The 13,399-nt window shown below is 44.4% G+C and overlaps 1 protein-coding gene across 1 annotated transcript in view; it reads right to left on the bottom strand.

The window, feature by feature from the left end:
* Positions 1-4,764: 4,764 nt before the first annotated feature.
* KIF3C (kinesin family member 3C) overlaps positions 4,765-13,399 on the bottom strand; it is a 73,009-nt gene continuing 64,374 nt past the window's right edge. Inside the window, exons 6-8 of the mRNA XM_043985084.1 lie at positions 9,010-9,118; positions 7,566-7,738; positions 4,765-7,363 (exon numbers count right to left, since the gene is read on the bottom strand). Coding sequence (XP_043841019.1) covers positions 7,270-7,363; positions 7,566-7,738; positions 9,010-9,118 — 376 coding nt within the window. The 3' untranslated portion in view covers positions 4,765-7,269. The remainder of the gene's footprint in view (positions 7,364-7,565; positions 7,739-9,009; positions 9,119-13,399) is intronic.

Consider the following 13,399-nt stretch of genomic DNA (forward strand, 5'->3'; position numbering starts at 1 on the left):
TCCCCTTTTCCCTTCTCCCTCTTCTTTTTCATCTCTCATTCTTCCTCTTTGTCTCTTTCTTAAGTGGCCATAATATAGACTTGGTATACACTTTATAATCAGTCAGTCAATAAACCTCATAATTGTTGTATTTATGGAATGGAGTTGTTTGTTCTCTGTTCTTACTTTAAACCATGACTAAAGTGTTTAATATTGCTCTCCCTTCTATTCCCTCACTCTGCTCCATATGGACATAAATATACACACACAATTTCTTTCCCTTCTTCCTTTTCATCTATCATTATTGAATGGGTTTTTTTCTCTGCTTTTAGTTTAAAAGATGAATAAAGTAGTTTACATATCTCTCTGAAAAACAAAAGCAAAAACACCACATTTCTTTTCACATATGTGCCTTCCAATTGATTCTTTAAGCCCCATGCCTCCCACTGAAGTCAATGACTTGCAATAGAAAAAATAAAAAGGTTCTCTATCCCTTCTTTAGAGTAAGCTGAGTAAGCTACATGAGGGCAGGATCATGTCTTTATAGATGAACCGCACCAAGCCAGGTAAATATTTTTATTTTTGTTTGTTTTTTGTTTTTTGTTTTTGTGGGGCAACGGGAGTTAAGTGACTTGCCCAGGGTCACACAGCTACTAAGTGTCAAGTGTCTGAGGCCGGATTTGAATTCAGGTACTCCTGAATCCAGGGCCAGTGCTCTATCCACTGCGCCACCTAGCTGCCCCCAGGTAAATATTTTTAAATGAGATTAGCTTTAATCACATTCATCTCAGGGTTGTCACTATTTTAAGAAGGGGATACTTCATAAACCTGGCATCTTTATAAAGAGCATATGTGGAAACCCCCAAATAAAGCATTCCTTTGAGAGTGCTGAATATTCTATTAAATAGAAAGGATCAATAACTGAATGAAGAAGAAAGTACTTAAGAGCTGGTAAGCTGAGCAGAGTCAGGCTCCCTCCTATTTATCTACATGGATATAAGGAGCTCTTCTGACCTCAGAGAGAAGGAAAGTCATGCTCTTCTTTGACACTGAACATCACTACCCTCTGAATGCACATAACTCCCTTTCTCGATGAAGTCCAGGGGTTCTCTTTTGCCTGTAGGATCAAATATAAACTCCTCTGTTTGGCTTTTATAGTTGTTCACTATCTGGCCCCAACTTATTATTATTATTATTTTTTGTGGGGCAATGAGGGTTAAGTGACTTGCCCAGGGCCACACAGCTAGTAAGTCTCAAGTGTCTGAGGCCGAATTTGAATCTATTCCACCACCTAGCTGTCCCCCAACTTATTTTTTCTATTTTTTTTCTTTTCTTTTCTTTTCTATTTTTTTGCAGGGCAATAAGGGTTAAGTGACTTGCCCAGGGTCACACAGCTAGCAAGTGTCAAGTGGGTGAGGTCAGATTTGAACTCAGGTCCTCCTGAATCCAGGGCCGGTGCTTTATCCACTGTGCCACCTAGCTGCCCTGCTGGGACTTCTAATAAAACAGGTTTACCTGAGAGAAGGCATGGCAAACACATACCATGGTAGAATAGAAAAAGATGGCAGTCTGAGGTGAGGAAAGGGAGTGGGGGGAGTTCTGATTTTAGGAAGTGCACACTTTATTAGAGCATAGTGAGCTCCAGACCGTATGTGGGTTCTCTCAAAGTGCTTGTTCTTCCCATGCTTTTCCATACCTTTCAGGGTTGTCATGAGGAGAAAATGAGATAATACTTGGAAAGTGCTCTAGTGATGCTAGTAATAATGATCTTCTGAATTCAATCCTTCTGCAATAGCATTGGTATGTCATCTGGATTCCAATGGCACAACATGGTATAGTGGAAGGATCACTGGCTTTGGAGTCAGAAGACCTGGGTTTAAATCTTGTTTCTGTTCCCATTACCTATGTGACCTTGGACAAATTGCGCAGCCTCTGGTTTCCTTGGCTACAAAAAAAAAAAAAAAGCCAGCTAAACTAAATAGCCTCCAAGATCCCCTCCAGCTCTAGACCTATACTCTTTTTTTTTTTTTTTTTTGCGGGGCAATGGGGGTTAAGTGACTTGCCCAGGGTCACACAGCTAGTAAGTGTCAAGTGTCTGAGACCGGATTTGAACTCAGGTACTCCTGAATCCAGGGCCGGTGCTTTATCCACTGCGCCACCTAGCCGCCCCCTAGACCTATACTCTTACCAACATTTTAATCCCAATCATTTTCAGAAACAGAAGGAAGGTACAGTGCAGAGGACAGAATCCTGGCTATAGCTGAATCTGGAAATAGGAAATAGCTCTGTAAACTGAGTGAACACAGAGAGGGAAATTTGGAACAGTTTCTTTCACACCGTCAGTGATTAATCCATGTTTGCTGAACTCTTCATTGAATTCTCAGTCCCTTTGTACACATGCTACCATAAAGCCCCAGGAATTCACCGATATCACCTATACCCTTTGTAATGGAAGGGGAAATTTGGTGAAACTGGATTTCTAGCTTGGGGGTGTCAGAAAGCCTTTTTTTCCCCTTGGCTTTGGCACTAGCTTAGAAAGGAAATTGGAATAAATCACTTTTCCTTTCACACCTTGGTTTCTCCTCACATACAAAATAATGCCTTTTGGTAGAGAGACAAAGGGAAATTGTGAGCAAAAAGGATGGAACTCCTTCCAGAAGGAGCATGTAGAAATGCTAGTGCCTTTGGTGCCCAGTGTTCTGATGTGGACTGCTAAAACCTCTTCTATTTGATGTAGTTGGGACAAAAGATGATGGATTCAGGAGGTAGACAGTACCTACTCCTGGTTCAAGCAGACTGATATACAATGAATAAGGAGAAAAGTCAGATGTGCAAGGAAAGCAGAGGATGCAGTGATGGGGAGAGGGCAATGGTGATCTGGTCTGAATTGTTGTCCTTTGTGTTTTTTGAAGAGGACCAATGACATCATGTCTTATGTTGCACATGAATTGGATTTAAGTGAGGCTGAGTTGGGATAGAATGGTGTCTTTAGCATCTCCTCCCAAAGTTGTTTCAAGAGAACAACCTCATTCCTGTAGATTAGTTTCAGCAATCCTTCTGGATCCTAGAGCTGAGGATGGCAAGGATGGTCAGAAAGTGGAAGATCAGGTCAACCCCCCAGGAAAATAGATAATTGCCCAAATAGCTGGTTTGCTATAGTTACCTTCAATAGCACTCCCCGTTCCCACTCCTAAAGCTGCACTAGGAGCAGAAAGTCTCCAACCTTTTTAATGAAGACCTACTTTTCATTTGACCTTTGATTCTTTTTTTTTAAAGTGAGGCAGTGGGGGTTAAGTGACTTGTCCAAGGTCACACAGCTAGTAAGTGTTAAGTGTCTGAGGCTGGATTTGAACTAAGGTCCTCCTGAATCCAGGGCCGGTGCTCTATCCACTATGCCACCTAGCTGCCCCCTGACCTTTGATTCTTATTTACTTTGGGCTATCATGTGAAAGAGAGACTTGACTTACTACGTTTGGCCAAGAGGGTAGAATTGGGGAACTCTAGGTGGGAGTTACCAAAAAATGTTTACTTGACATGAGGAAAAACTCTTTGTTGACAGAATTATCCACAGTGGGCTGGGCTGCCTTAGGAAGGAGGGGATTTCCTTAATGCTGGAGCAGACTTAAGGCAAAAGCTGAAACTCATTGGGATGTTGAGAGGATTCTTGTTCATGTATCAGTGGGACTGTATAACCCAGGACCATAGATCTAGAGTTGAAAGGGACCTAAGAGGACATTGAGCCCAGGCCACTCATTTTACAGATGAGGTCTGGTAAGGTTGAGTGACTTGTCAAGGGTCATACAAATAGTAAGTGGCAGTGGTAGGATTTGAACAGATTCTCTGCCTCCACAGCCAGTGTTCTTTCTATACTCCCTTAGATTCTGTGTATCGATGGTCTAGTACAGGAGTTCTTGTGGGAATCATAGCCTCTTCCACCATCTTGGCCTAGATTGAGTGATTTTTACTTAATCTTTTTTTTTTTTTTGGCAGGGCAATGAGGGTTAAGTAACTTGCCCAAGGTCAAACAGCTAGTAAGTGTCAAGTGTCTGAGGCCGGATTTGAATTCAGGTCCTCCTGAATCCAGGGCTGGTGCTTTATCCACTGCACTACCTAGCTGCTCCTAGTCCAGGAGTTCTTAACATGGGGTCTATTATCTTGCCTTTTGAAAAGCTGTATTTCAGCATAGGTTTCCTTTTTAATTCTGCATTTTATCTTATTTTATCCATTCTGAGAAGAGGTCTGTGGGCTCAGACTGCCAAAGGTATCCATAACACAAAAGAGGTTAAGAGCCTCTAGTCTAGACTTTAACAGGACAAAGGGGCCCTGACAGAAAATATTCTGGTCAGAAGAGATGGTACTTATAGCTCTGTGCCTTGCTTGACCCTCTCACCCAGAAGTGTGGAAAGGGAGGACTTGGCAGAAATATGGTGGCAAAATTAGACTGTAGAACTCCCATTTCAGTCTCAGAGCTCCCATAGATATGGAGCCTCTTGGCTGGGGCTCCCTGACCTTGACTGAGGGCACAGTGTCCCAGGCCACGGAGACCTGGCAATAGGCTGTTTATGGAGGGTTGAGCAGGTGCCCTGTGGTCAATTTGCTTTTTTGACCTCTTCCCATCTAAGATTCCGTGGTCAGGCAGGGAATGTTTTTCCTTACTACCGCTGAACTTGGATTTCCAAGTTGCTATATGGGAAGGGAAGAGAATGGAGAGGGAAGAGAAGGAAAGAAGGAAGGAAAAGAGGGAGAAAGTAAAAGAAACAAAACAGGAGGGAAGACAAGCGACAGTCTCAGTGATGATACTCATTCCTTTATTGTTGATTTTGTTCATCTGAATAGGGCTAGGGCTGATGGGCTTGCTGACAGCACCAAACGGCAGGTGCACAGCAGCTCAACAGAGAGGCCTCCATCCTAAGCTGGGGAGACAGAGGATAATATTTATATATATATTTATAATACGTCCTGTATATTCATATGTATAGAGTGACAGGGCCATCATACAGTTAACGCTGGAGTTCTAAATAAATACCATCACAACAGGCACAAAAATTTGGTCCTAATCAAGGCCTGCACTTTGTGAATCCAATGTCTGATCCATTAGAAGGAAAAGAGACTGAGACCTCGCCACCCCCTTCAGCCCCGTCCCCAGGAAATTTTACACTGAGTGTGAAGAGTCTCCTTAGTGAGGTAAACACATACATACACACACGCACACACACATAGGTGACAGGCAGATGGGAAGCTTCTCTCATGACCTCAGGTCCAGAACTTTAGACCTGGGGGGTGGGAAAGTCAGGGATTGTGCTATAAGACTGAGGGACCAAAAGACCAGATAGTGAACAAAGGCAATTGAAGAAAGAGGATCCCCACCCTGGAGCAAACATGAAAAGGTAACAATAGCTTTGTTTTTTCCACCTTCCAAGGCTTTCCCAGCTTTTGTTCCAAGACTGGGGGGTGGGAGGGGGGGTGTAGTCAGGAAGATAAGCCCTTCCTTCCCATGACACCTGGGAAGCTTCCAGTCAGCTGCCATCTCAGCCCAAAACAAATCCTCCAGCTTAGCTTTCTGATTTTAAATCCTTTACTGCTCCAATATGGAAGTATTTCCCTTGAAGAAGAGGAACTTGTGACCAGAAGCAAGCTAGGTGGATGGCCCTCAAGGACTGGGTCCTTTAAGGAAGCTTGAATGGAAAATGCCTCAGAGCCAAAGAAGGAAAGGCAAGAGCTAAGAGGATAGGGATTGTGGATGGGTACATTTCTCTGGGGGCTGGGGAGCAGGGCCATGTGAGGGAACAGTGTCACCCCTGAACATACCAAATGCAGTTTGGTATGGTAGACATTGGGTTTCCTCCAATAGATGGGGATTCCCATTCTGTGGGTGGTGTGAGCAAGAGAATCTGAAAGCTTTTGTGAAAAGAAGTCACATGAAACTGGATGAGGATAGGAATGGAGGCAGACATAAGGAAATCCCTAAACTAGTGATTCCCAACCTTTTGGAGGTCACGACACTCTAAACATTTATTTGATTTCATGATTTCTGCTCTTCCTCCTCAAGTGTGTATTTAAAAAAATTAAAGTCAATTAAAATTAAAAGTCAAATGAAAGCATTTTTTGTTTGTTTTCTTGGAATTCTGTACATCTTCTGAAATGAGACACTATTGACCAGTATAACAAGGTGTGGGAATTACTATTCTAGGGGCTAATTCACATAATAACTGCAAAGGGATGGTTCATTTTCAAGAAGGCAATATCCCTAAGAACTTGGATTCAGAAGCAATAAGTAGTATTAAGTGAAGCTGGTAAAGAGAGTTGCCTGGGTCCTCTATCCCTGTGCTGAAAGATGGAGGGAAGCACCAGGTATGAAGAGCTAATTTTTTTTTTCAAAGTCAGGTTGGTGCAGATCCCTCCTGCAGCTTAGAGCTTGGGTCCCTTGGTGGCTGTGGCAAGACACTTGGGGATCTTAGACGTGGAGAACCAATTGATGCCCCTCCCCACAAACGTCTTGAACTTGAGCTCAAACTCTTGTCAATGGCAGCAACTGGCCCCAGAATCCAAGTGAAGGACTGAGAGAGAATGAAGGAGACAGCTTGTAGAGAGCCAGGACTCTGCATCAAAACTGAAGTTTGTGACCTGATGCAGTGAGGTCATCTGAGTCCTTGCAAGTGTCCTAGAGAAGAGCTGAGGGAGGCTGCCTGGGCCCCAGAGAATTCAAGCGCCAGCCCCTGCAGCTCAGCAGCACCTCAGGGCTCCCTGGGTAGGCCTTTCGGAACCACCATTGTTGGGAAACTCCTCCTCTCTGGATAGCCAACATTCTTCCACCATCAGAAGTTGCTTCTAAGTGCCACAGGGGATGAGAAGGAGATAGAAACCATGGCATGGGATGAGTAGCAAAGAACACTATTTCTCAGGCACTGGCCACCTTCCCTTCAAGAGACAGCCGATATGGGCACTGGCCTGAGGCCCATCTGAGAGGTTCTGACAAGAGGGAAAGGAAGCTACCCAGTGACTGCTGCCAGCCCCAGAGGCCTCCGTGAAGGTCATTTCCCCCATACCAGCTGAGCTCCATGAATAAATAACATTAAATAAATATAGGAAGCTAACAATTGAAGGCAGGGGGACAGTCTGCTAGATTTTCACCCCCTCCCCTCATACACACACACGCACGCGTACACGCACACACAACACACACACATGAGCACACTTGCACGCACACAAAGCCGCAGATGAGATGATTCGAGGCTGGCCGCCCATATCCCCAGAGTCTGTGGGGCCAGGCAGTGTGGTCCTTGGAGGCTGTCACTCATGGGCCAGCATCGTAGAGGGATGCAGAGCATTGGAGGCCAGTGGGGCATGCGAAGTGGAAGAGGGCAGCAGCTGAGGACTCTGGCACCTGGTGGGAAGAGTGGGTGGGAAGATGGAAAAGAACACAGGAAACATGTCAGGTAGTGCTAGCCCATCCCTACTTCTCCTTTACTTTACTCCCCGTCAATATGTTCCCTAAGATACTCAGAATCTGTACCTCCCAATGGACCACTGGGTCCTCTTAGTCCTTAGATGAAATTCACCCCCCACTGGCATTTGGATATACTGACCAGGACCTGGACTTTCGGACTTTTGAGGTGGAAGGTCTTTCAAGGAAGCTGTCCAGACGCATAAGCCTTTCCATGTGCAGTGCCCGGGGATCTTGTTCTTGGTCGTGAGAGAATTCAACCTCAAAGACGGCTGGAGGGGACACATCCAGTTCCAGGAATAGGATGTTCTCTGCCTGTCTCCGGGAAAGTAAAACCAGATATGGGTACAGATGTGTCTAGTGTCATGTGCCTTTTCTGCCCACAGCTGATTCTAACTGATGGTGGCAATGAACAGGCTGGGAGAAGGCAGTTGTGCCGCCTCAGCAAGGTCTGAAAATTATATTCCCCTGAGCTAAAACCATGCCCTGCATTGTCAGGCATGACCAATGAAACGCTATGTTTTCCTTTTTTGTTGTGAGAGAGGGTTCTGATAGGCTAAGGAGGAATCAATGGGAAGTGATATGATGTTAAAAAAAATCAATAAAAGATGCATTGAATTTGTTTTTCTTTTTTTGAGACTGTGTCTTCTATCTTGGGCTGACAATGCAGGGACCATTAACAGGCTGGATCCCCCTATGATTGGCATGGGAGCTTTTATCTGCTCTGTTTCTGACCTAGGCTGTTTTTCCTTTCCTTAGGCAATCTGGTGGCCTCCTGCTCCCAGGGGCTCACCCTACTGATGCCATACTGGACTCCCAGTTGAGTTAGCCCATTGCAGCTCAGAACTCCCAAGTACAAGAGATCTGCCAGCTTCAGCCTCCCAGGTAGCAGGAATTATAGGCATGTACCACCATACTCAGCCATTTACTGACTTTTTTTTTAAAAGTGTACATCCATATGTTACTGCTCAGCTGAAGCCTGAAGGCTTCATGGTCACATATGTAGCCTATCACAAAATAAATTCCCATGTGCCATGAAGGGTAGAATTTCCTAGCATGAAAATATGTACAAGAGGCAGCATTGCATAGTGAATAAAAAGCCAGCCTCAGAGTCAGGAAGCCCTGGGTTCTAATCCTGCTTATAACACATACTAGCTGTGTCACTTTGGACAAATTTTATAGTCTTTCACTGTTCCTGTTAACTCAGGAAGACCCTAGGGTATTAAAAAAAATTAGATTTATGAGAACTGGACTTCATAAATATCCCTTTCCCTAAAATGATATAATGGAAATAGCCCTGGATTTGGAATCTCAGGACATGGGCTCAAATCCTAGCTCTGCTACCTGTTTCATCTCAGGCCAGTCATTTCCCTTCTTTGGCCTTCAGCTATCTCATTTGTAAAATAAGGGAGTTGGGCTAGATTAATTCTAAGGTTCCTTCCTGTTCAGAATCCTATGACCCTCTTTGTTGTACCTTGCCCCTAGTTCTGGCTCTAATGACAAGTAGGATAAAGTATTCAGTGGTGACACTCGTCAAACCTTCCTGGGAAAAATCTTTCCTTCCCCTCCGTTTGCTATTCTCTTACCCTGTATCTGGGGTGGGACCCCATTGCCATGGCAACCCGCGCGTACTGGCTGATGGGTCTCTTGTAGCCCACTGCTGAGGTTGGCCGCTTCTTCATTTGGCTGTTATTGCTGTAAGGGAGAGATAGTATCAGGGTGAGTTTCCTGTGTGCACAAAGGAATGGTGACATCATGAGGGATTAAGTGGTCATTAATGTGCCCAGCAGACCTCCAGCCCTGCAGGCTCAGTTATTTCCTCTTTCTCATTTTGCTGCTGTCTGTCCATTCGAACTAACCTGAACCTGGCCCAGACAGTTTCATGTGTACCATCTGTTCCCAATTTTCCAAGCTAAAGGGTAACAAGGATAGTGTAGGTGGCTGAAATTCAATAGAATCTATAATTAAGAGAGACTTGCTTCAGTGGCCAACTCATCTAACCCCCACCCCAAAATTATATCTCTCACAAACGTACTGGACGAGTAGTCATCTGGCTTCGTTGGAAGACCTCCAAGGAGGGGCCCCTCTACCTCTTTTTTTTTGGTGAGGCAATTGGGGTTAAGTAATTTGCCCAGGGTCACACAGCTAGTAAGTGTTAAGTGTCTGAGGCTGGACCTGAACTCAGGTCCTCCTGACTCCAGGACAGGTGCTCTATCCACTGCGCCACCTAGCTGCCCCGCCCCTCTACCTCTTGAGGTTGCCCATTCTACCTAGGGACCACTCTGATTGTTAGGAATTCTTTCCTGACATCAAGCTTAAATTTCTCTCCTGGTCCTTCTTTCTGCCGCCTAACAGAACAAGTCTGAAACTTCTTCCTCATGACAGTTCTTCAAATATTTTGAGACACTTAACATGTCTCCTGAGTTTTCTCCTCTTTAAACAGCTCCAGATCCTTCCTCATCTTCCTCCCACCAGCTTTCAACAAAATAACTACTAGGTAATATTATTGGTAAATCTGCCTTCTTATGGTAGAGGAGAAAGAGCAGAGGACTTGAATCTGGAGGACGTGAGTTTGAAGCCCAGGGAGGGGTCTCACTTCTATCAATCAATCAATCAATCAATCAACAAGCATTTATTAATAATCACCTCCTAGGTGGGTACCAAGCACTCTCCTTAGCATTAGGGTTATAGAAACAAAAACAAGATAGTTACTGCCCGCTGGGAGCTGATATTCTACAACCTTATATGGTCATGAACTTAATATTGTTAACAGCGTGAATGAAAAGAGGTTCAATGAATCCCAGGGTCACACAGCTAGTGTCAAGGGTCTGAGGCCGAATTTGAACTCAGGTCCTCCTGAATCCAGGGCCAGTGTTCTATCCACTGCACCACCTAGCTGCCCCTCCCATAACCTTTTTTTTTTTTTTTGTGAGGCAATTGGGGTTAAGTGACTTGCCCAGGGTCACACAGCTAGTAAGTGTTAAGTGTCTGAGGTCGGATTTGAACGCAGGTACTCCTGACTATCCACTGCGCCACCTAGCTGCCCCTCCCATAACCTTTTGACAGGAATCTGGCCTCAATTCAATTGAACAAGTTTAAGAACCTACTATGTGTAAAGGAAGCAGCTAGGTATTGCAATGTATAGACTTCTTTTCCTGAGTTCAAATCTCCTCAGACACTCACTGGCTGTGTGACCTTAGTCACTTAACTCTGTTTGCCTCAGTTTTCTTATTTGTAAAATGAGGTGGAGAAGGAAATGGCAAATCCTTCTAGTATCTTTACCAAGAAAACTCCAAATGGGGTCACAAAGGGTAGGGCACAACTGAAAAATGACTAAAGAACAACTACGTGTGAAAGTTCAGTGGGGACACAGAAGTATCCTCTCATCAAGGAACTTACAGATTTATTGGGAAGACACATGAAACAGTTAAATAGCAATGTTTTTTGTTTTTTGTTTTTTGCAGGGCAATGGGGGTTAAGTGACTTGCCCAGGGTCACACAGCTGGTAAGTGTCAAGTGTCTGAGGCTGGATTTGAACTCGGGTACTCCTGAATCCAGGGCCGGTGCTTTATCCACTGTGCCACCTAGCTGCCCCCTAAATAGCAATGTTTAATGATGATGATAGTAAGCATTTATATAACACTTTTAGATTTGGAAAGCACTTTATAAACATCTCATTTGGCCTCATAACTATGTTGGGAGATAAGTGCTATTATTATCCCCATAGTACAGATAAGGAAACTGAGGTTGACAGAAGTTAAGTAACTTGCCTCAAGTCATTCTTCTAGTAAGTATCTGCATTCAAATTTGAACTCAGATCTTCCTAAACTCCAGGTCCTGTTCTTTATCCACAGTGCTACCTAGCTGCCCATGGCAAGAGCACTGGGTTTGGAGTCAAATGACCTTGGTTCTACTGCCTACTATTTTTGTGATCTTGGGCAAGTTTCTTTGCTACTCAGGTCTCTAGTTTCCTCTTCTACAAAACAAGGTAGCTGGACTGGATGGCTTACTATTTCTGTGACCTTAGGATGGTCACTTAACCTCCATGGGCTTCACTGTCCTCATCTGAAAAATGAGAAGGTTGAAGTAAATGGCCTCTTGGGCCTACCTCTGTGTGACTTTAAAGTCTGGCATTCCCCTAAATCCTATGACCCTGGTTTACCTTTAAAGGGTGACACCAGTTAGCAATGAAATAGTCAAAAGGTTGGCATCTGGATGAAGACCCAGAAGCAGTGGGCCTGGATTATTCACCCACTGGCTATGCATCCTTAAGTAAGTGAATAGGCAGCACTGGAAGGCATCAACAATGCTTCTATTTCTGCAGTGGAAAAGTAATGGAAAATTATGCAACTCCCAACCAGCCAATCATGTACTGAGAGCTCTGGTCTCCACCAATCAGGCCACTCCCATTTGGGCAGCACATTGATCCCTTGGCATTGACCAAGATAGGTCACAGAGTACAGGCTTGGGTAATGGATGACTTTGGCTTCTGCCTCTGAAGGATTTGGGGCAGTGACAGGAAGAATGAATAGCGGAAGCAACTGGGGAAAGTATTTTTGCTTCTTTGGCTGGCAGAGAGGGGAAAAATGCAGGCAGTTGTCATCTTGAAGTGGAAGGGCACAGGAATGAAACGGAAGTAAAAGATTTTCCTGAGTCCTGCTTTACTCCAACAAGCAATTATTAAATGCTTACTCCCCAGAAGCACTGTGCTAGCACTCAAATATGTGAAGGCTTTTCCTTTGATTTCATCAGTGTGGGAAGTCCCCCAGTATTGGAATGTCCTCCGCCAGTGCAGATAACTGTGACCTAAGTATTAGGGAGGTGCTGGAAGTTCAGAGAGGTTAAATGATTTGCCTTTAGCCACACAGCTTAGGGAGTATTTGAGAGAGGATTTGAATTCAGGACTTCCTGACTTCAAGCCCAACATTATACCTACCATTCTACTTTACTGGAGAACTAGAGAGAAAGACAAAGAGTACCAAACTCCCATAAGGCACAGGGAAAACATACATCTTTTCCTTTGCTGGAGGGGAGTAAATTGTCACTACTGCCTTAGTTCCCCGAATGTTGTAGAAAAGGGCAATGCTGGAGGAGAGAAAGGGATGAAAAGAGAACGGCAGAAGAAGGGAATGTAACAGGAAGAAGCAAAACAAAAAAGGACAGAAAAGTGGGGAAGGAGAAGGAAGAAACCAGAAAGGAGATTGGGGGCAGGAGGAACATAATCAGAATCAATTCTAGTGCTACCTCTTCCATGCAGCCTTTCTTTATTTCCCACTCTCCTTCCCCCACTCCCATCTGAAAGTTTTCTCCTACCTCAAATTTTCCTAGAGCACTTTGTCTGGATCTCTTCCTCTGCCCTTAGCACTTCCTACTGGGTATCATATTTATGAAAGTGAGAACTCAGACTTTGATTATATCTAACTATGAAAGCTTCAGAATGTAACTGGGCAGGTAAGAGAGACAAAAGCCTTCCTCACTTGGTTCAGTTTTGTCTCTCTCTTTCCCTGAGCCCTCTCACCCTACATGCAAGAGGGAAAAGGGTTTGGAGCTAAAAACAACCCCTTCCTCCCCAAAACCACCAATTAATATACTTGATATCTGAAGGGAAAATGTCCTGTTGAGGACACAGAGGCCTTCTAGCCAAGAATCTGAAAGAGAATAGATAAATAACCCCTAAAGGAAAAATGCTGAGAAAGGTTTTTTCTTAGAGTTGCTGATGGCTGTATGGCTGATGTGAAGGCAGCAGCTTTTCTGAAATAGCTATAGAAAATGCTTCTAGCTTGTAACTAAAAGCATGGTGGAACCCACTTTTCTCATGAAGGAGACATAGGACTATAGCTAAGGATCCCAGCCAAAGCCAGAAGCAGAGAGAAGCCCTAATGTCCAATGGCTAGTAGGCAGCAGCTAGCATGTCCAGCAGAGACCATCAGGGAACAAGCCCAGAAGGAGATGCATAAGGACATTACTAGAAGACAT

The sequence above is a fragment of the Dromiciops gliroides genome, chromosome 2 (assembly GCF_019393635.1).
Source record: "Dromiciops gliroides isolate mDroGli1 chromosome 2, mDroGli1.pri, whole genome shotgun sequence".
Classification (NCBI taxonomy): domain Eukaryota; kingdom Metazoa; phylum Chordata; class Mammalia; order Microbiotheria; family Microbiotheriidae; genus Dromiciops; species Dromiciops gliroides.